At 41.8% G+C, this 15,860-nt stretch overlaps 1 protein-coding gene across 7 annotated transcripts in view; it reads right to left on the reverse strand.

The window, feature by feature from the left end:
- Positions 1-11,775: 11,775 nt before the first annotated feature.
- Positions 11,776-15,860, reverse strand: part of LOC122943025 (activating transcription factor 7-interacting protein 1-like) — a 44,842-nt gene continuing 40,757 nt past the window's right edge. For all 7 annotated transcript variants that reach the window (XM_044300390.1, XM_044300394.1, XM_044300393.1 and 4 more), the window contains 3 exons: positions 15,617-15,808; positions 14,115-14,218; positions 11,776-13,598 (listed from right to left, as the gene is read on the reverse strand). In XM_044300390.1, coding sequence (XP_044156325.1) covers positions 13,182-13,598; positions 14,115-14,218; positions 15,617-15,808 — 713 coding nt within the window. In that variant the 3' untranslated portion in view covers positions 11,776-13,181. The remainder of the gene's footprint in view (positions 13,599-14,114; positions 14,219-15,616; positions 15,809-15,860) is intronic.

Consider the following 15,860-nt stretch of genomic DNA (forward strand, 5'->3'; position numbering starts at 1 on the left):
AATCAGTGAAAACACATGGTACAAAAACTGTTCAATCACGTGATATTATAATCATTACCATCATTACAAAATATCCATTCTATCATAGTATACAAAAAGTTCCATAGTTGAGATAAAATCATTCAATACAGTGTAATGCCGAAGTGTCATAAGTATACATCTATCCTCGTATATTCCAAAATTGGATCTGGAGTCCTATATATTTGTGCAAATATGCAAAAGTGCTAAGTGCCAGTGCTTGAGGGGTGAGCGGCATGGTGACGTGAAATGCAACGCTAGCAATGCAAGGAGAGGAGGGGCGGACCATGTGACTCAGTCACATCCAACCAGCAAAGGAGAGGGCATACCAATCACCATAGTAACATAGCATGTAAATATACATTCAGAATATGGCATCAGCGGGGGCATCCAGGTAATCGCAGATAGCAATTTAACATCCAGTCATCTCAAGCATATCCATGGGTTTCAGGGATATATGGGGGTACGTTCTGTGTCGTCAGGGGTGACCACCATGGTCCCCCTGCTCAACACCTGGACCCAACAGCTATCCTCCGGGTCACCAGTGGACAGTCAGAGGACCAATACCGTTCCTCCCATAATTCCCACCACCCAACCTTCTCTTTATAAATGACGGAGGTGGGGTGAACCCTACCCCTCATTATACCGTATATCATGGTGTCACCGAGATGGGAGCCATAAAGCACTGCATACTCTGTCGGGTACATGCTGTCTGTCAAAGTGAATACTATGATCGGTGCCACAGCAATTAAATCACCACCACTGCAAACATCAGGAAATAAAAACAACACTTTTGTTCATCCAGATTGTCATCATCCGTAGTATGCCATACTCCCAGATGCGCCCACTGATGGCCAACATTTCTTCATTCATTATATAGAGACAATCGCGAGCACACAGAACCACTTCCGGTCTTGCTTGCTAAAAGAAGACAAAAAGGTTCCAAAGGGTATCCCACAATTCTATAAAAAAAATAGAAAAACAGATTCAAATCATTATCTCATAGATTTAGCACTGTTGTATATTTCCTATAGTAGACTGGACAAATTGGATTGCCCACGTACATAGAGACGACTGCACCTCCTAACCACATAAATCCCATCTACATTCTGTATTCAAGCCATCCGGCTTAAGTGTACACAACCGATGGATCCACATTATTTCACGCTGTTTCAATACTAGCTCTCTATTGCCTCCTCTTTTGAGAGGGGGAATGTAGTCAATGACCCTAAATTTGAGGTCCTTCTCCCTGTGTCCAGCATCCACAAAATGCTTGGACACAGGGAGATCCCTCGGTTTCTGGCGTATCGAGTATGTATGGTAATTCAACCTGGTCTTTACATCTAAAGTGGTCTCTCCAAGGTAGAGAAGGCCACACAACAGTAGGTATATAACAAATGCATGTGAGAAAATGACAGATCTTAAACTGAGTCTTCAATATTGGATGTATGAATTTGTCACCCTTTAACATATAACTGCAATTAACGCAGTTAAGGCATGGATAACAACAGTTTCTTTTAGAACCTATATATGTCTGGATAGAAGTTTTCTCTCTAGCTATATCCGCTCTAACAAGTTTGTCACGCAGGTTACTAGATCTTCTATATGACATGAGAGGGGGCACAGCAAATTACTTGATGTTATTAAAATTAATTTTCAATATCGGCCAATGCTTCTTAATTCCCACCTGCTATTTGATAACTACCTTCTGTATATGTAGAAATGAACGGCACCCTGTTTGCTATCTGTTTATTAGTTGACTCAGAATGGCTGGACCCCAAAGTGTCCAGATGTCGCCGGACCAATTTTTTGGGGTAACCCCTGAGGGTAAATTTCTCAGACATCTCTGACAGTCTAAGGTCACATGTTTTTGGATCCCTTACAATTCTCTGAACCCGGAGAAATTGACTACGTGGCAGTGATTTGATCATGGAGCGCGGATGACAACTCTCATATCTCAGTTTATTACAGTCTGTTGGTTTAATAAAAAGGTCTGTCATTAACTTATCACCCTGTATTTTAACCATGGTATCCAAAAATTTAACCTGCTTGGTGGAGTAAGTAAGGGTGAATTGGATCTCAGGATCCATCCCATTTAGGAAATGGTGAAACTCAGCCAACTCTTCCCCAGTGCAATTCCAAATGACAAACACATCATCTATGTATCTCCACCACCCCAGCACACGGCTCAAGTGGTGGGACACAGACATGCCCTGCCTCAAGGTCTGACATGAAGATGTTGGCATAAGTTGGCACCATATTTGAACCCATTGCAGTTCCTTGCAATTGTAGCCATCTTGAAAAGCAAACTAATTGTGTTTCAAAACAACACCGAGCAGGTCAATAATGAAATCCTTACATTCATCCGTATATTGTGTGTCGAGAAGACATTTAACAGCATCCAGACATCTATCACGATTGATAGAGGTGTAGAGGCTGACCACATCGAATGATGCCAATATGGTATTTGGGGTCCAGAAAATCACCTGTATCACGTACAGTACAGACCAAAAGTTTGGACACACCTTCTCATTCAAAGAGTTTTCTTTATTTTCATGACTATAAAATTTTAGATTCACACTGAAGGCATCAAAACTATGAATTAACACATTTGGAATTATATACATAATAAAAAAAAAGTGTGAAACAACTGAAAATATGTCATATTCTAGGTTCTTCAAAGTAGCCACCTTTTGCTTTGATTACTGCTTTGCACTCTTGGCATTCTCTTGATGAGCTTCAAGAGGTAGTCACCTGAAATGGTCTTCCAACAGTCTTGAAGGAGTTCCCAGAGATGCTTACCACTTGTTGGCCCTTTTGCCTTCACTCTGCGGTCCAGCTCACCCCAAACCATCTCGATTGGGTTCAGGTCCGGTGACTGTGGAGGCCAGGTCATCTGGCGCAGCACCCCATCACTCTCCATGGTCAAATAGCCCTTACACGGCCTGGAGGTGTGTTTGGGGTCATTGTCCTGTTGAAAAATAAAAGATGGTCCAACTAAACGCAAACCGGATGGAATAGCATGCTGCTGCAAGATGCTGTGGTAGCCATGCTGGTTCAGTATGCCTTCAATTTTGAATAAATCCCCAACAGTGTCACCAGCAAAGCACCCCCACACCATCGCACCTCCTCCTCCATGCTTCACGGTGGGAACCAGGCATGTAGAGTCCATCCATTCACCTTTTCTGCGTCGCACAAAGACACGGTGGTTGGAACCAATGATCTCAAATTTGGACTCATCAGACCAAAGCACAGATTTCCACTGGTCTAATGTCCATTCCTTGTGTTCTTTAGCCCAAACAAGTCTCTTCTGCTTGTTGCCTGTCTTTAACAGTGGTTTCCTAGCAGATATTCTACCATGAAGGCCTGATTCACACAGTCTCCTCTTAACACTTGTTCTAGAGATGTGTCTGCTGCTAGAACTCTGTGTGGCATTGACCTGGTCTCTAATCTGAGCTGCTGTTAACCTGCGATTTCTGAGGCTGGTGACTCGGATGAACTTATCCTCCGCAGCAGAGGTGACTCTTGGTCTTCCTTTCCTGTGGCGGTCCGCATGTGAGCCAGTTTCTTTGTAGCGCTTGATGGTTTTTGTGACTGCACTTGGGGACACTTTCAAAGTTTTCAGTAGGACTATCAGCTGTGTATCCACCTGACTTCTCCACAACGCAGCTGATGGTCCCAACCCCATTTATAAGGCAAGAAATCCCACTTATTAAACCTGACAGGGCACACCTGTGAAGTGAAAACCATTTCAGGTGACTACCTCTTGAAGCTCAACAAGAGAATGCCAAGAGTGTGCAAAGCAGTAATCAAAGAAAAAGGTGGCTACTTTGAAGAGCCTAGAATATGACATATTTTCAGTTGTTTCACACTTTTTTGTTATGTATATAATTCCACATGTGTTAATTCATAGTTTTGATGCCTTCAGTGTGAATCTACAATTTTCATAGTCCTGAAAATAAAGAAAACTCTTTGAATGAGAAGGTGTGTCCAAACTTTTGGTCTGTACTGTATATACGACTTGGAAGAAATGGCAAATTGACGAAGGATCTTATCCAAAAAGATGGCTATTTTAGAAAATACTGACTCTCTCCCCGAGACTATCGGCCTCCCTGGGGGGTTATTAAGACACCTATGAATTTTAGGTAACACATATCAATGGTGTCTTAGGGTGCCTCTTGTTTTAGCATTATCCAGAATATTAGTGATAACTCTGATCACATCAAATTTAGGGTCATGTTTGAGACGCCTATACACTCTATCATTAAGTTGTCTATGGATCTCAGAGACGTACCACTCTGTGTCCATAACAACAACGGCTCTCCCCTTATCAGCCGGTTTGACTGTGAGGAAACAGTTGGTGCGCAACTCATCAATAGCCCGTACCTCTTCAGACGTCATATTCGGGTGTCTTAAACCACTATCTTGCAATACACACTTCAAGTTATCAATGTCAACCCTAACTGCATTAATATAGGCATCAATAGCTGGACAATTCAATTGTGGAGTGAAGTCGCTCTTCGCGTGTAAACCAACATTTCGAAGAGAGAGTTCACATTCACCAACATTGGTACACTCTATACTCCCACCATTGATCACATTTCTACTTGCATCTGTAAACCAAACTTTAAAGAGGACCTTTTACTTGTATAAACTATGTGAACTGAGTATGCTGCCATATAGAGCGGCACCCGGGGATCTCACTGCACTTACTATTATCCCCGGGCGCCGCTCCGTTCTCACGTTATAGGCTCCGGTACCTTTGCTCCTTAAGTTATAGTAGGCGGTCTTCCCTTGTCCTGTGGGAGATCCCCGGGAGCCGCTCTATATGGCAGCATACTCAGTTCACATAGTTTATACAAGTGAAAGGTCCTCTTAGTTTGATGTTGCGAAAAAAAACATTGTAGATATACTTCAGGTTGGAACCAATCAACACCCACCGAGGGGCAATATGAAAAACCTTTTGATAAAAGTTCAGTCTGTGCACTGGTAAGTATATGGGAAGATATATTTACCACTATTTATTTCTCTTTCTCACAGTCCGGCCTTTTGCTACTCGTTGCTTCTTTTCTCCATCTATGTTGTATCTGTCCACCACATCTGGTCCTTTTGGTTCTTGAGCTGTACCTAAAAAAGCTGTTTCTTCCTATTCTATTTGTGTGGATCCTGTTGCTATGGGTGATGACCTTTGATTTCTGTAATTTCCAGTATATCTCATCTTATTATTGTTACCATATGCAGGTGGACGTCTCTGGCCTCTTTGTTTATGCCAGGTGTAAATATTCCCTCTTCTGTAATCTTCCTCATCTCTTAGCCATTTCCGTCTCTTAATCACTTCTTGTTCTTTTCTGAATTTATCCAAATATGCAGAGCAGCTTGAAAGGTACACATCATAATCCTGTGATGGAAGAACATCCTTCAACTTATTATCAGCATTTGCAAACTGCTTCTGTGTGACCCCCAACTCATGTTGGAGAAATTCCAGATTTAGTAAAATAATGTCCAATGCGTATTTCTGTGTGAACTTATGTGCAAATGAGGAATCCGCTGGAAACAGGTTAGGCTTCAAATTAGAGCGCATTCCTCTGGGAATTCTATGGGACTTGTAATATTTAGCCAGAGTAGTGAGATGCAGCTCCATAGGGGCCAAACGCTTGCCATCTGCCTCATAACATTTTTTAAAGGGCTTCTGTCACCCCATTAAACCGTTTTTTTCTTTTCTTTACTAATAATCCCTACACTGCGATCTCATCATACATAAGCTAATTAATGATTTTCGTTCAGTAGAATTTGTTAAAAATCGATTTTTGAAATATGTAAATTACCTTGCTACCAGCAAGTAGGGCGGCTACTTGCTGGTAGCAGCCGCATCCTCCGATGGTAATGACGCCCCCTCTGCTTGTTGATCGACAGGGCCAGCGGACGGGATCTTTCTCTGCTGGCCCTGCCTGTTTTGATTCAATATCTGGCGCCTGCGCCGCGGCCGTACCTCTCTTCAATCTGCGCAGGCGCACTGAGAGGCGGCCACTCACTCGGCCGCTCGCTCCTCATTGCGCCTGCGCCGGGTGTAGATGTGACGTCATCGGCGCAGGCGCATTGAGGATGGAGCGGCCGAGCGAGTGGCCGCCTCTCAGTGCGCCTGCGCAGATTGAAGAGAGGTACGGCTGCAGCGCAGGCGCCAGATATTGAATCAAAACAGGCAGGGCCAGCAGAGAAAGATCCCGTCCGCTGGCCCTGTCAATCAACAAGCAGAGGGGGCGTCATTACCATCGGAGGATGCGGCTGCTACCAGCAAGTAGCCGCCCTACTTGCTGGTAGCAAGGTAATTTACATATTTCAAAAATCGATTTTTAACAAATTCTACTGAACGAAAATCATTAATTAGCTTATGTATGATGAGATCGCAGTGTAGGGATTATTAGTAAAGAAAAAAAAAAAAAAAACGGTTTAATGGGGTGACAGAAGCCCTTTAAGTTCTGTCACAGATGGGGTAGATCCATTCTTCTTCCAGCCTGGTATAGGAAAATACATCGGGGGGGGGGGGGGGGGGGGGTCCATTTCAGATTGGCTCATCTTCTTCAGTAATATCAGTGCAAATAAATATACTCTTGCAAATACCGCAGCAGCACAGCTAGATGGTGTGAACTGGGTGCAAATCCTTCAGGAAGGTCGGCTTTTCCTCCACTGTGTATATATCCCAAAAAGCAAGGCAGCACTCCAGATGAACGTGAAAGACCCCAAACTTTAATTCCCCAGCAACGTTTCAGCCTTCTCAATGAGGCCTTTGTCAAGCTATACAACAGTGCAATAGCAGGGTATATATACCCAACAAACAAGTGCAATCCAGTCACATGATACAAATCAGTGAAAACACATGGTACCAAAACTGTTCAATCACGTGATATTATAATCATTACCATCATTACAAAATATCCATTCTATCATAGTATACAAAAAGTTCCATAGTTGAAATAAAATAATTTAATACAGTGTAATGCCGAAGTGTCATAAGTATACATATATCCTCGTATATCCCAAAATTGGATCTGGGGTCCTATATATTTGTGCAAATATGCAAAAGTGCTAAGTGCCAGTGCTTAAGGGGTTAAAAAAAACACAATCTATATCAAAAAGGATACAGCCGTATCCCATTAGTATATTAAAAAAGCATTACATACCATTGGTGGTTCGGTGAGTGCTTATCGTCCCCATCCGTGCATGCGCCGAGTTAGACAGTACGTCCCGTCCTCCCAGCTCCTACTGCGTGCATATGTCTTCACGTTCACTGGGTGAGTGGCGTGGTGACGTGAAACCATGTGGTCACCCCTGACGACAGAGTTTCCTCTCTAGCTGTTTATAAATGCCACAGCCGTAGCATTGTCCAAACTTTTTTCACATTTCCCTGCTTTGTTATGCACAGACTGTGATAGAACATTAAGGATTGCTGTCACGCATTCTGATATTCCTTCCTTTGAGCACAAGTACAAAGACCTAGAAGGAATGCCAAATTGAGCGAGCCTTCCAACCTGAGGGACTTGTGTATGTGAGGAAGATTAATAGATCAGGTTTTAACCACGCCAGCCCTCTGCCTAGGTTGTTTAAACTTCTCCCAAACCCAAGGCAATTTTGAACTGGGACAGGGAGCACAGTCTTTCTGTCCAAGGATGCTGGAATTCCGTTTCAGAGAAAGTATGTGGGCCTGAAGAATCCTTGAAGGAAATTGAACCCATTTCACTTCTGGAAGACAGGATGTCATTAGGTCCAGCAGTACCATGGTTTCCCTCATCAAGGCCTTTCTAGAAAGGCTCACTGCAGACACTCTCCTGTAAAAGAGCTATCTTCCTTCCTGGGAGAAAAGAAACCTACTGTCTGGAATCTAGAATTATAATTAAAAAAATAATGATTACACTTACTGGTAATTGGATTTTCCAGATCTCACAACATCACCACAGAGAGAGAGGATCCTCCCCCAGGGACAGGAAACCTACAGAATAAAAAGGTGGAGCCTCTTCCCCTTCAGTGGATTTCAGAGCAAGAGAGAGATTCCTACCCTAGTTAATCAGGTTTATCATATACCAAATCAACCAACAACATTATTATTTTTTTGCCACACCCAGTGCTTATAAGAAGGAAAAAAAAGTAAGAACCCAGGGAGGGAATAAGGAAGGGTGCTGTTGTGGGGTCTGGAAAATCTGATTACCGGTAAGTGTAATCATCATTTTTTCCTTCCCCCACGACAGCACCACAGAGAGAATTACAGAGAAGAGCATCCTTACTTAGGGAGGGACCACCACTTGTAAACACCTTTCTACCAAAGGATAGACCAGAGGAAGAGTTGAGATCCAAACAACAGTACCGAAAAAAGTATAGGGAGATGTTCTTTGAACAGCGCGACCAGAAGCACGTCACCACGTGTCTCCGGAAGTATGTCACCCGCTTCTCCAGCTACCGGAAGTAGCCGCGCTATTTTGCAGCCTCAAACACAACGTGATAGTAGCATGGCATTACTTCAGTGAAAGATGCACACGTGCCTGCCGCAAGACCCAGGAGAGCCCTTTGAGCCCCCCCGAATCCTAGAGTCCTGTCAGCCTGCACCCGCAGAGAGATGGACCCCGGCAGGATACTGCCAGCCCTCTAGAGACCCCCTAGGATACACAGACCGGCAGTAAGTACCTGAAAAAGAACTGTAGTTCTCCTACTCCAGGGACAGGAAACCCCTGAAGGGGGAAGACATTCTCCACCTTTTTAGGCTACTTTCACACTTGCGCTTGATCGGATCCGTTCTGAACGGATCCGATCATATTAATGCAGACGGAGGCTCCGTTAAGTACGGATCCGTCTGCATTAATAACTTTAAAAAATTTCGCAAGTGCGCAAGTAGCCTGCGCGGATCCGTTCAGACTTTCAATGTAAAGTCAATGGGGGACGGATCCGCTTGAAGATTGAGCCATATGGTGACATCTTCAAGCGGATCAGTTCCCATTGACTTACATTGTAAGTCTGAACGGATCCGCACGCCTCCGCACGGCCAGGCGGACACCCGAACGCTGCGAGCAGCGTTCAGCTGTCCGCCTGTCCGTGCGGAGGCGAGCGGAGCGGAGGCTGAACGCCGCCAGACTGATGCAGTCTGAGCGGATCCGCATCCATTCAGACTGCATCAGGGCTGGACGGAGGCGTTCGGGTCCGCTCGTGAGCTCCTTCAAACGGAGCTCACGAGCGGACCGACGAACGCTAGTGTGAAAGTAGCCTTATTCTGTAGGTTTCCTGTCCCTGGGGGCTGATCCTCTCTCTCTCTGTGGTGCTGTGGTGGGGGAAGGAAAAAGTGCAATGTTACTTTGGAGACAGGGATGACTTCACCCAACTGATTACCCAAACTAGGACTGACAAAACCTGAATACCCTTCTGAATCTGAACTTTTAAACTGATCTTGTTGTTGCCTACTAGAAGTAAATCATGCAGATAAGGAACATTATGTCCAAACTCCTGGTCTGAGCCATGACCTCTGCCATTCATTTTGTGAAAACCCTAGCGCTTGGGCCAACTTGAAAGAAAAAGCAGCAAATTGTAAATGCTGAAAAGAGTCCCCATCTGTACTTCCATCCCAAGATACTTCTGGGATGTCTGATGTATTAGAGCAATATATCACACATCCTTGAGGTTTATTGTTGCCATGACATTCTGAAAACAAGATACTAAATTATAAAAGTTTATTGATTTCAAGCAAAATTTTTTGTAACATAGGAAGATATACAAGGTCTTTATAAAACTCCTTAGCGATCCATTTGATTTTGGAATCAGGAACAGCATTGGATAAATCGCTCTCCCCCCAATTCTTCTATTGGAACTGTTTTAGAACCCTCGTTCCTCAAGCTACGGTACTTCTTTCAACAATGCCATCTGTTATTCTGAACGAAACGCTATGATTTTTAAACTTTGTGGTGGCTTGATAAAATTTTGTTGATACCCTCCTTTTATAATACTTTTTACCCAGGAACTTTCTGGTATATTTTCCCAGGCCTGATGGGAAGAAAGTCATCCTCCTACCTGTACACTGGCATCACTGATGGGTAGCATTTGAGTATTGAGACTAGGATTTTAAGAGAAACCCCTTTTATCATTTATTTTCCACTCAACCTCTTTTCTGGTTCCTGAAATCTTCCCTTTTATTTCTGGAACAAAAGGGCCGCTTTTGCTTGGGGAAACTAGAAAAGGGAAATCCTTTTTATCTGATGCTTTATTAAGATTATCCAACTCCAATCCAAACAATTATCTTCCTTGACACATAACATGGACACTAAACTCCCTCTCCAACCTTTCAGCTACAAGGATCATCTTAGCAGATTTGTACAGGGCAGTCACCCTGGCAGTCAACCTTAAGGCATCTGCAATGTGTTTCTAGCACTCCAACCACCCTCTCAAAGATCTTGCCACTGAGGTGGTAGCTATATTATGTTTAAAGGCAGATGCAGATGCCTCCCAATTCTTTCTAAGGTATACACCTGGCCGTTTTGTCCATAGGATCTTTATGAGAACTTAAATTCTCAAAAGGCAACTCTGATCTCTTATTGACCTTTGCCACAGGAGCATCCAATTTTGGCATATACTGCAGCGTCCTCTTCAAACAGATATTTCCTTTTTACAGATCTTGAAATAAAAAGTGTTTTATCCAGATTATCCCACTCTTGATTAAGGCATTCATATTCTCCTGAACTGTAAATACCCTGGATTTCCTGGGTCTAGGAATTTCAAACATTTGGTTCTGTAAAGTCCAAAGTTCTCTTATGTCCATAGTTGACCTGAATGCCTTATCTTCTACCAGAAACAATGGTCTACCTAACTGATCTTTGAGAACAATTGTGATTGCCCCTCAATCTGCCCCTCTTCTGGAAAAGAGTCAGAAAAATGAGAAAGAACTATAGTAGGGACTTTTCATTTTGAATGCCTAGGTAGACACCTCTTAAATTCGTCCACTGATGTGTGTACTTCTGATTTAATTAAGTTCTGGATGCTTTGTAGCAAGGAATGAAACTCTTCGGCAACCACCTTATCCAAATCCATCCTGGAACACCACTCAGTACCACAGCAGTGATTTTCTGGGCACTCCACAGCCTTCAACAGTGGCTCCTGGTGGAGACTGATGCCAGAAGGTACTCCTTATGCCAATATATCAGACAAAAGAACTGGGGGAAAAGGAGTCCTGCAGCCCCAAGACACAATCATGGACAGGAAACCGAAACTAATGATGAGGAAGAGGAAAGTCCTTTTGAAGGATCTTGGTAGTTCCTGTTTCCTATACACAAAAACCAAAAGAATATTTTTAAACCAAAACTATTTGAAGAGCAGCCAGCCAGAAGTCAGTGATGCAAGAGCAAGACACAAGAACATTTACTTTGTGGAGTTTTCAAATACAGTTTTTGTCTCAGTGGTGAGTGCTGCTATTCAAAGTTTCAGCATGCTTTAAATATTTTTTTATTTGGTGGTTAACTCTCTCAGACTTTACCATGTGCCCGTTTACCCAATGAAAAATAAATAAAAGCCAGCAGATCAGAAAGTACTGTTGCCTGGAAGAACAGATCAAAAGGCATGAGACCTCTCCTAAAAATCTCTTATGTAAAGGATGGTTTACGCTTTCTATAACTGTGCATGCATCTTGACAAAGCCTTACGGCGGAAGATGAGATCATCAACAACACTTGAGGCGATGTGCCCATTTACAGCGAGGCTGGACATTTTTGCAACAATGAAGAATACAGAAATCTGGACATTTGTAAAAATATTTATTTACATACAATGTAACAATCTCTCTTGCAAGCAGAGTATTACAACCTGGTGACCAGTGCTTACTTGCTTAGAATTATGGATTATTACATCAAGAGGTGGAGTGTAAGGTTTAGAATTTAATGGAAGAATTTACCTGCTGCACAAATCCTAATGTAAAGCAGTAAACAAGCTCAGTCCTGGTGACAGAGTATACTGCAGCTGCAATAACCATTTTACTTCCATTAATAAATGCACAATTTAGAAATATGCAATGGTTTGCGTTACACAAAAAGATTTCCGAATTTTCAGAACAAAAACAAATTCCTATACTGAAATTCCATGTAAAGATTTTGCAGCTGGAAAAAAAAAAATCTAATACAAAAATACCTGTCCTCCCAAAAACAGCGAGGGTACACTGTACATATTAAGCAATTCATGCAATTTATCCTGATATAATAAAATTTCTGTTTCATTTAAGGAGGCACAATCAAGTTGTAGAATTGTTAAATGTGCAACAACCAATACAACTGAATGTTCCATTTAAATGTTAAAAACATATTCAAACACAGTAACAATGTAAACTGTAGAAAGAGCGAGTGTGCAAGACAGGACAGCCTGCACAATTCCTGAACTTTTTTTTTTTTTATATTTAGAATAGAAAATAGGTGGGCACAGCAGCAGAAAGCTACTCAAAAGGAAAAATATATATATATAAAAAAACATTTTGAGTTTTAAAACAACTGCTCTTTGGCATTGGGATATGGGAGAATGTAATAGACCAATAAAGGGATGGATGGGATAGAGACCAAATACTGAAAACAGTCCTTTTTTCAAGTTAAGGCACAAAAGAAAAAGTTCACATAAAAGGTATAAAAAAGAAAATAAATACAAGACATTAGCTTGCTAATCCATATTATCTGTCACAAACAACTGATCGGTGTCCCCAGCCAGTGGGGATAAAATATAAGTTTTGCCTTTGTATATGAATAAACCACAAAACACTGGATTTCCTCTGTAATACTCGTTATTTTAGGAGCTACACATTCCCAAGTATCAAAGCAAGACATTCCAATTCCTGTCAGTAGTTCCTGGCACACAGCTTTCACAATAGCTGCTAGTCATCTCCATTTCAGTCAAGTGGCTTGGTTTTGGCCTACTGATACGCAAGCACTCAGGATTAGTGAAGTCAAAGAAACCATTTCAAAGCAATTCATATTCTGCAGAAGATTGGTCTTAACAAAAAGACATTTCAAAAGTTCTTGGCAGAAATGCAAGCTAATTTGTGACAATAGACAAGTGCTGTACATGGTTTTCATTATGAAAACCCAGTAATTCATCTAAAATAGATTTCATGCAGGATATCTTTTCTAATAGAAAACTTCAGAGGAAGAATTCCACTACTTCCTAACTGCTTTGAGTAGAGATAACATCTGTTGACTGTGGATCACAAAAAAGTCCAAAGCGGCCATAAATGTCCTTTGCCCGAACAGCAAAATAGTATTTGCTGCCTGAAACAAACTGTGTAAGAGTACATGCCATTGGAAGAGGTAGCGCTTTCACTTCACCAATCTTTTTCCACTGTGATGGAGATGTTGCAGTTGGGTCTTCATGATAAGCATACAGGTGGTAGCTATCTACAATGGCACAGGTACGGTCTACCTCTAATACACTCCAGGATAGGACAATTCCATTTTGGCTTTGTACTCTGGCTAATTTAAGATGAGGTTTCTGAGGAAGAGATGTTGAAGCAGCTTCAGGTGGAAGTCGCTGGGGCTGAGGAGCTTCAGGAAGTGGGGCTGGGTGGATTGGCCTTGCAGGTTCCTAAGGGAATAAAACACCATAGTAAGCAAAACAGTTTCGTATTCATTTTTCTTTATATTCTGTTAATATGATCTGTAAACACTGGATAATAAAATATAGCTCAATATTTTTGATTATCAACATTCAGTAAAGAAATGAAAGGGTCCTTTTACACAAACAGATAAATTGTTATGAGCACCGATTGTCGATACAGCAAGTGGATCAACGCTTGTTTACTTGTATTCATGTGTGAATCATTGTATTATTCCCATAAATTTGATTGCTTAATTAGTCATTTGTTTTTCCTTACTCCACATGCTCACTTCACTTTAATAAGAGGTTACACACAAGAAGATTTATGCAAACAAACAGTTTTTATGTCACCATAAAGATGCGATTAACAAATAAGCGAATGTTCATTTGATCACTGCACAAGGATTGTCACAGTTGTAAGACTGTAAAAAGCCTCTTTATTACAGATTGGGGACTAAACGTTTGCCTTCTCTAAATGCTAATCAAGCGTGAATGGGAACTTACTTGTGGAGGTCGATGATGAACTGTGAGTTGTGGTCCAGTAGAACTGATAGGCATCCCATTATTTACTACATATGCAGCAGTTTGTGGCATTCTTACAGACACTCCTAAATATTCCAAAAAGAAAGAAAATCACATTGAATTTATGTAATCCATTTGAGTCTTTGATTTTAAGTAGCAAAGCAATAGGCTTTAGGCCTACAACATGGTATGCAAGCTATAGAACAATAATACAACAGAAAAAAAAAACATTGAAAACACATGGGGAAAATAGTTGACATTGAACAGCTTTGTAAGTTTCAAATACAGAAAATATTCAATAACATGTTTAATATATATAGCAATAATAAAGGCATTTCATATATAGGGTATTTTAGTGTGGTATAATATGTACAATTTATCTTGGATACTAAAAGTATGTGTTACACCGGTTGCTGCATTCATGAGTAGAGAATTAGGTTGTTTCCAATTTACTGCAGTATAATCCAACAAAAGGGGTTGTACAGGATTACAGAAACATGGCTGCTTTCTTACAGAAACCACACCACCCCTGTCCATGGGTTGTGTCTGGTATTGCAGCTTAGCTCCACTGAAGGGAATGGAGCCAAGTTACAATACGGGCCCATTCATACAACCATATTTTTGGTCTGCATCAGAGTTGTGAACAGGATGTGGACCCATTCATTTCAATTGGTCCGCAAAAAATGTGGACATGCACACTGTGTGCTGTCCTTATCTGTATGTCCATTCTGTAGCCCTGCAAAATAAATAAAACATGTCCTATTCTTGTCACAATCGATATCCACACCCCCCAAAAAAAAAAAAAAAAAAATATCAATCGATGCAACATGGATGTCATCCATATTTTTTGTGGATCCACGTTTTGCAGACTGCAAAATACATAGGGTTGTGTGAATGCACCCTACCACAAATGTGGTGCCAATTCTTTTAATTCCTTTAAAAAAAGCCATAATTTTATAATCCTGGACAAGTCCTTTAAAAGGTGTCTTAACCGCTGTAAAAACAAAAGGGACAATGCGGCTGCTTTGAGCGCTCTGCACCTTCAGCTTTCATCTCCTCTACTGTCCGAGTATCTACAGGTTTCCTATACTTTCTATGATAAAAGCCAAAAGCAAAGCGTATTTTTTCCCAAAAAGGTTTAGATTTAACTTGTGAATATGGGTGTTGCCATATTTCAGGCAAACTGATAACTGGATTTATTAACCACTTCTCATTCACTCTATGCAGATTAGGGGTCCAGTTTCATGGCGCCTGTGCCAAAAGCCTATTAATTAACAAGCCGACTCAGGTGGCACCGAGTGCTGCTGAAATAACGAGTCCAGTTACTAAAAACCTCTGGACAAAGCTTACATAATGAGTGGTGCTCCCAAATGACAAGAACTGCATTTCTGTGCGCACAGATAATCTAGCAGACCCCTACCATCATGATCTGTATAAGGGGACAGCAGGGGGACAACGTGAATGCACGTACAGGATAGCCTTACCTCCAGTTTGCGGACTGATCTGCCGCAGGTTTTGGCTCTGCATGACTGTGCTGCGTATAGGAGTCTGTGAAGGTACTGTGGGGAGGGCAGTTGTAGTGTAAACCATATGTGGGTTGCTTGATGCTCGAGGAGCTGCAGCTCTTGGTGTAGTCTGAGTTCCTGGCCGTTGTGTTATATTAACCGTTGTCTGGGCTTGAGAGGAAGTAATGGCTCATTAGACTTTATCCACTAACCAAATAACCAT

The sequence above is a fragment of the Bufo gargarizans genome, chromosome 7, assembly GCF_014858855.1.
Source record: "Bufo gargarizans isolate SCDJY-AF-19 chromosome 7, ASM1485885v1, whole genome shotgun sequence".
NCBI classification, from domain to species: domain Eukaryota; kingdom Metazoa; phylum Chordata; class Amphibia; order Anura; family Bufonidae; genus Bufo; species Bufo gargarizans.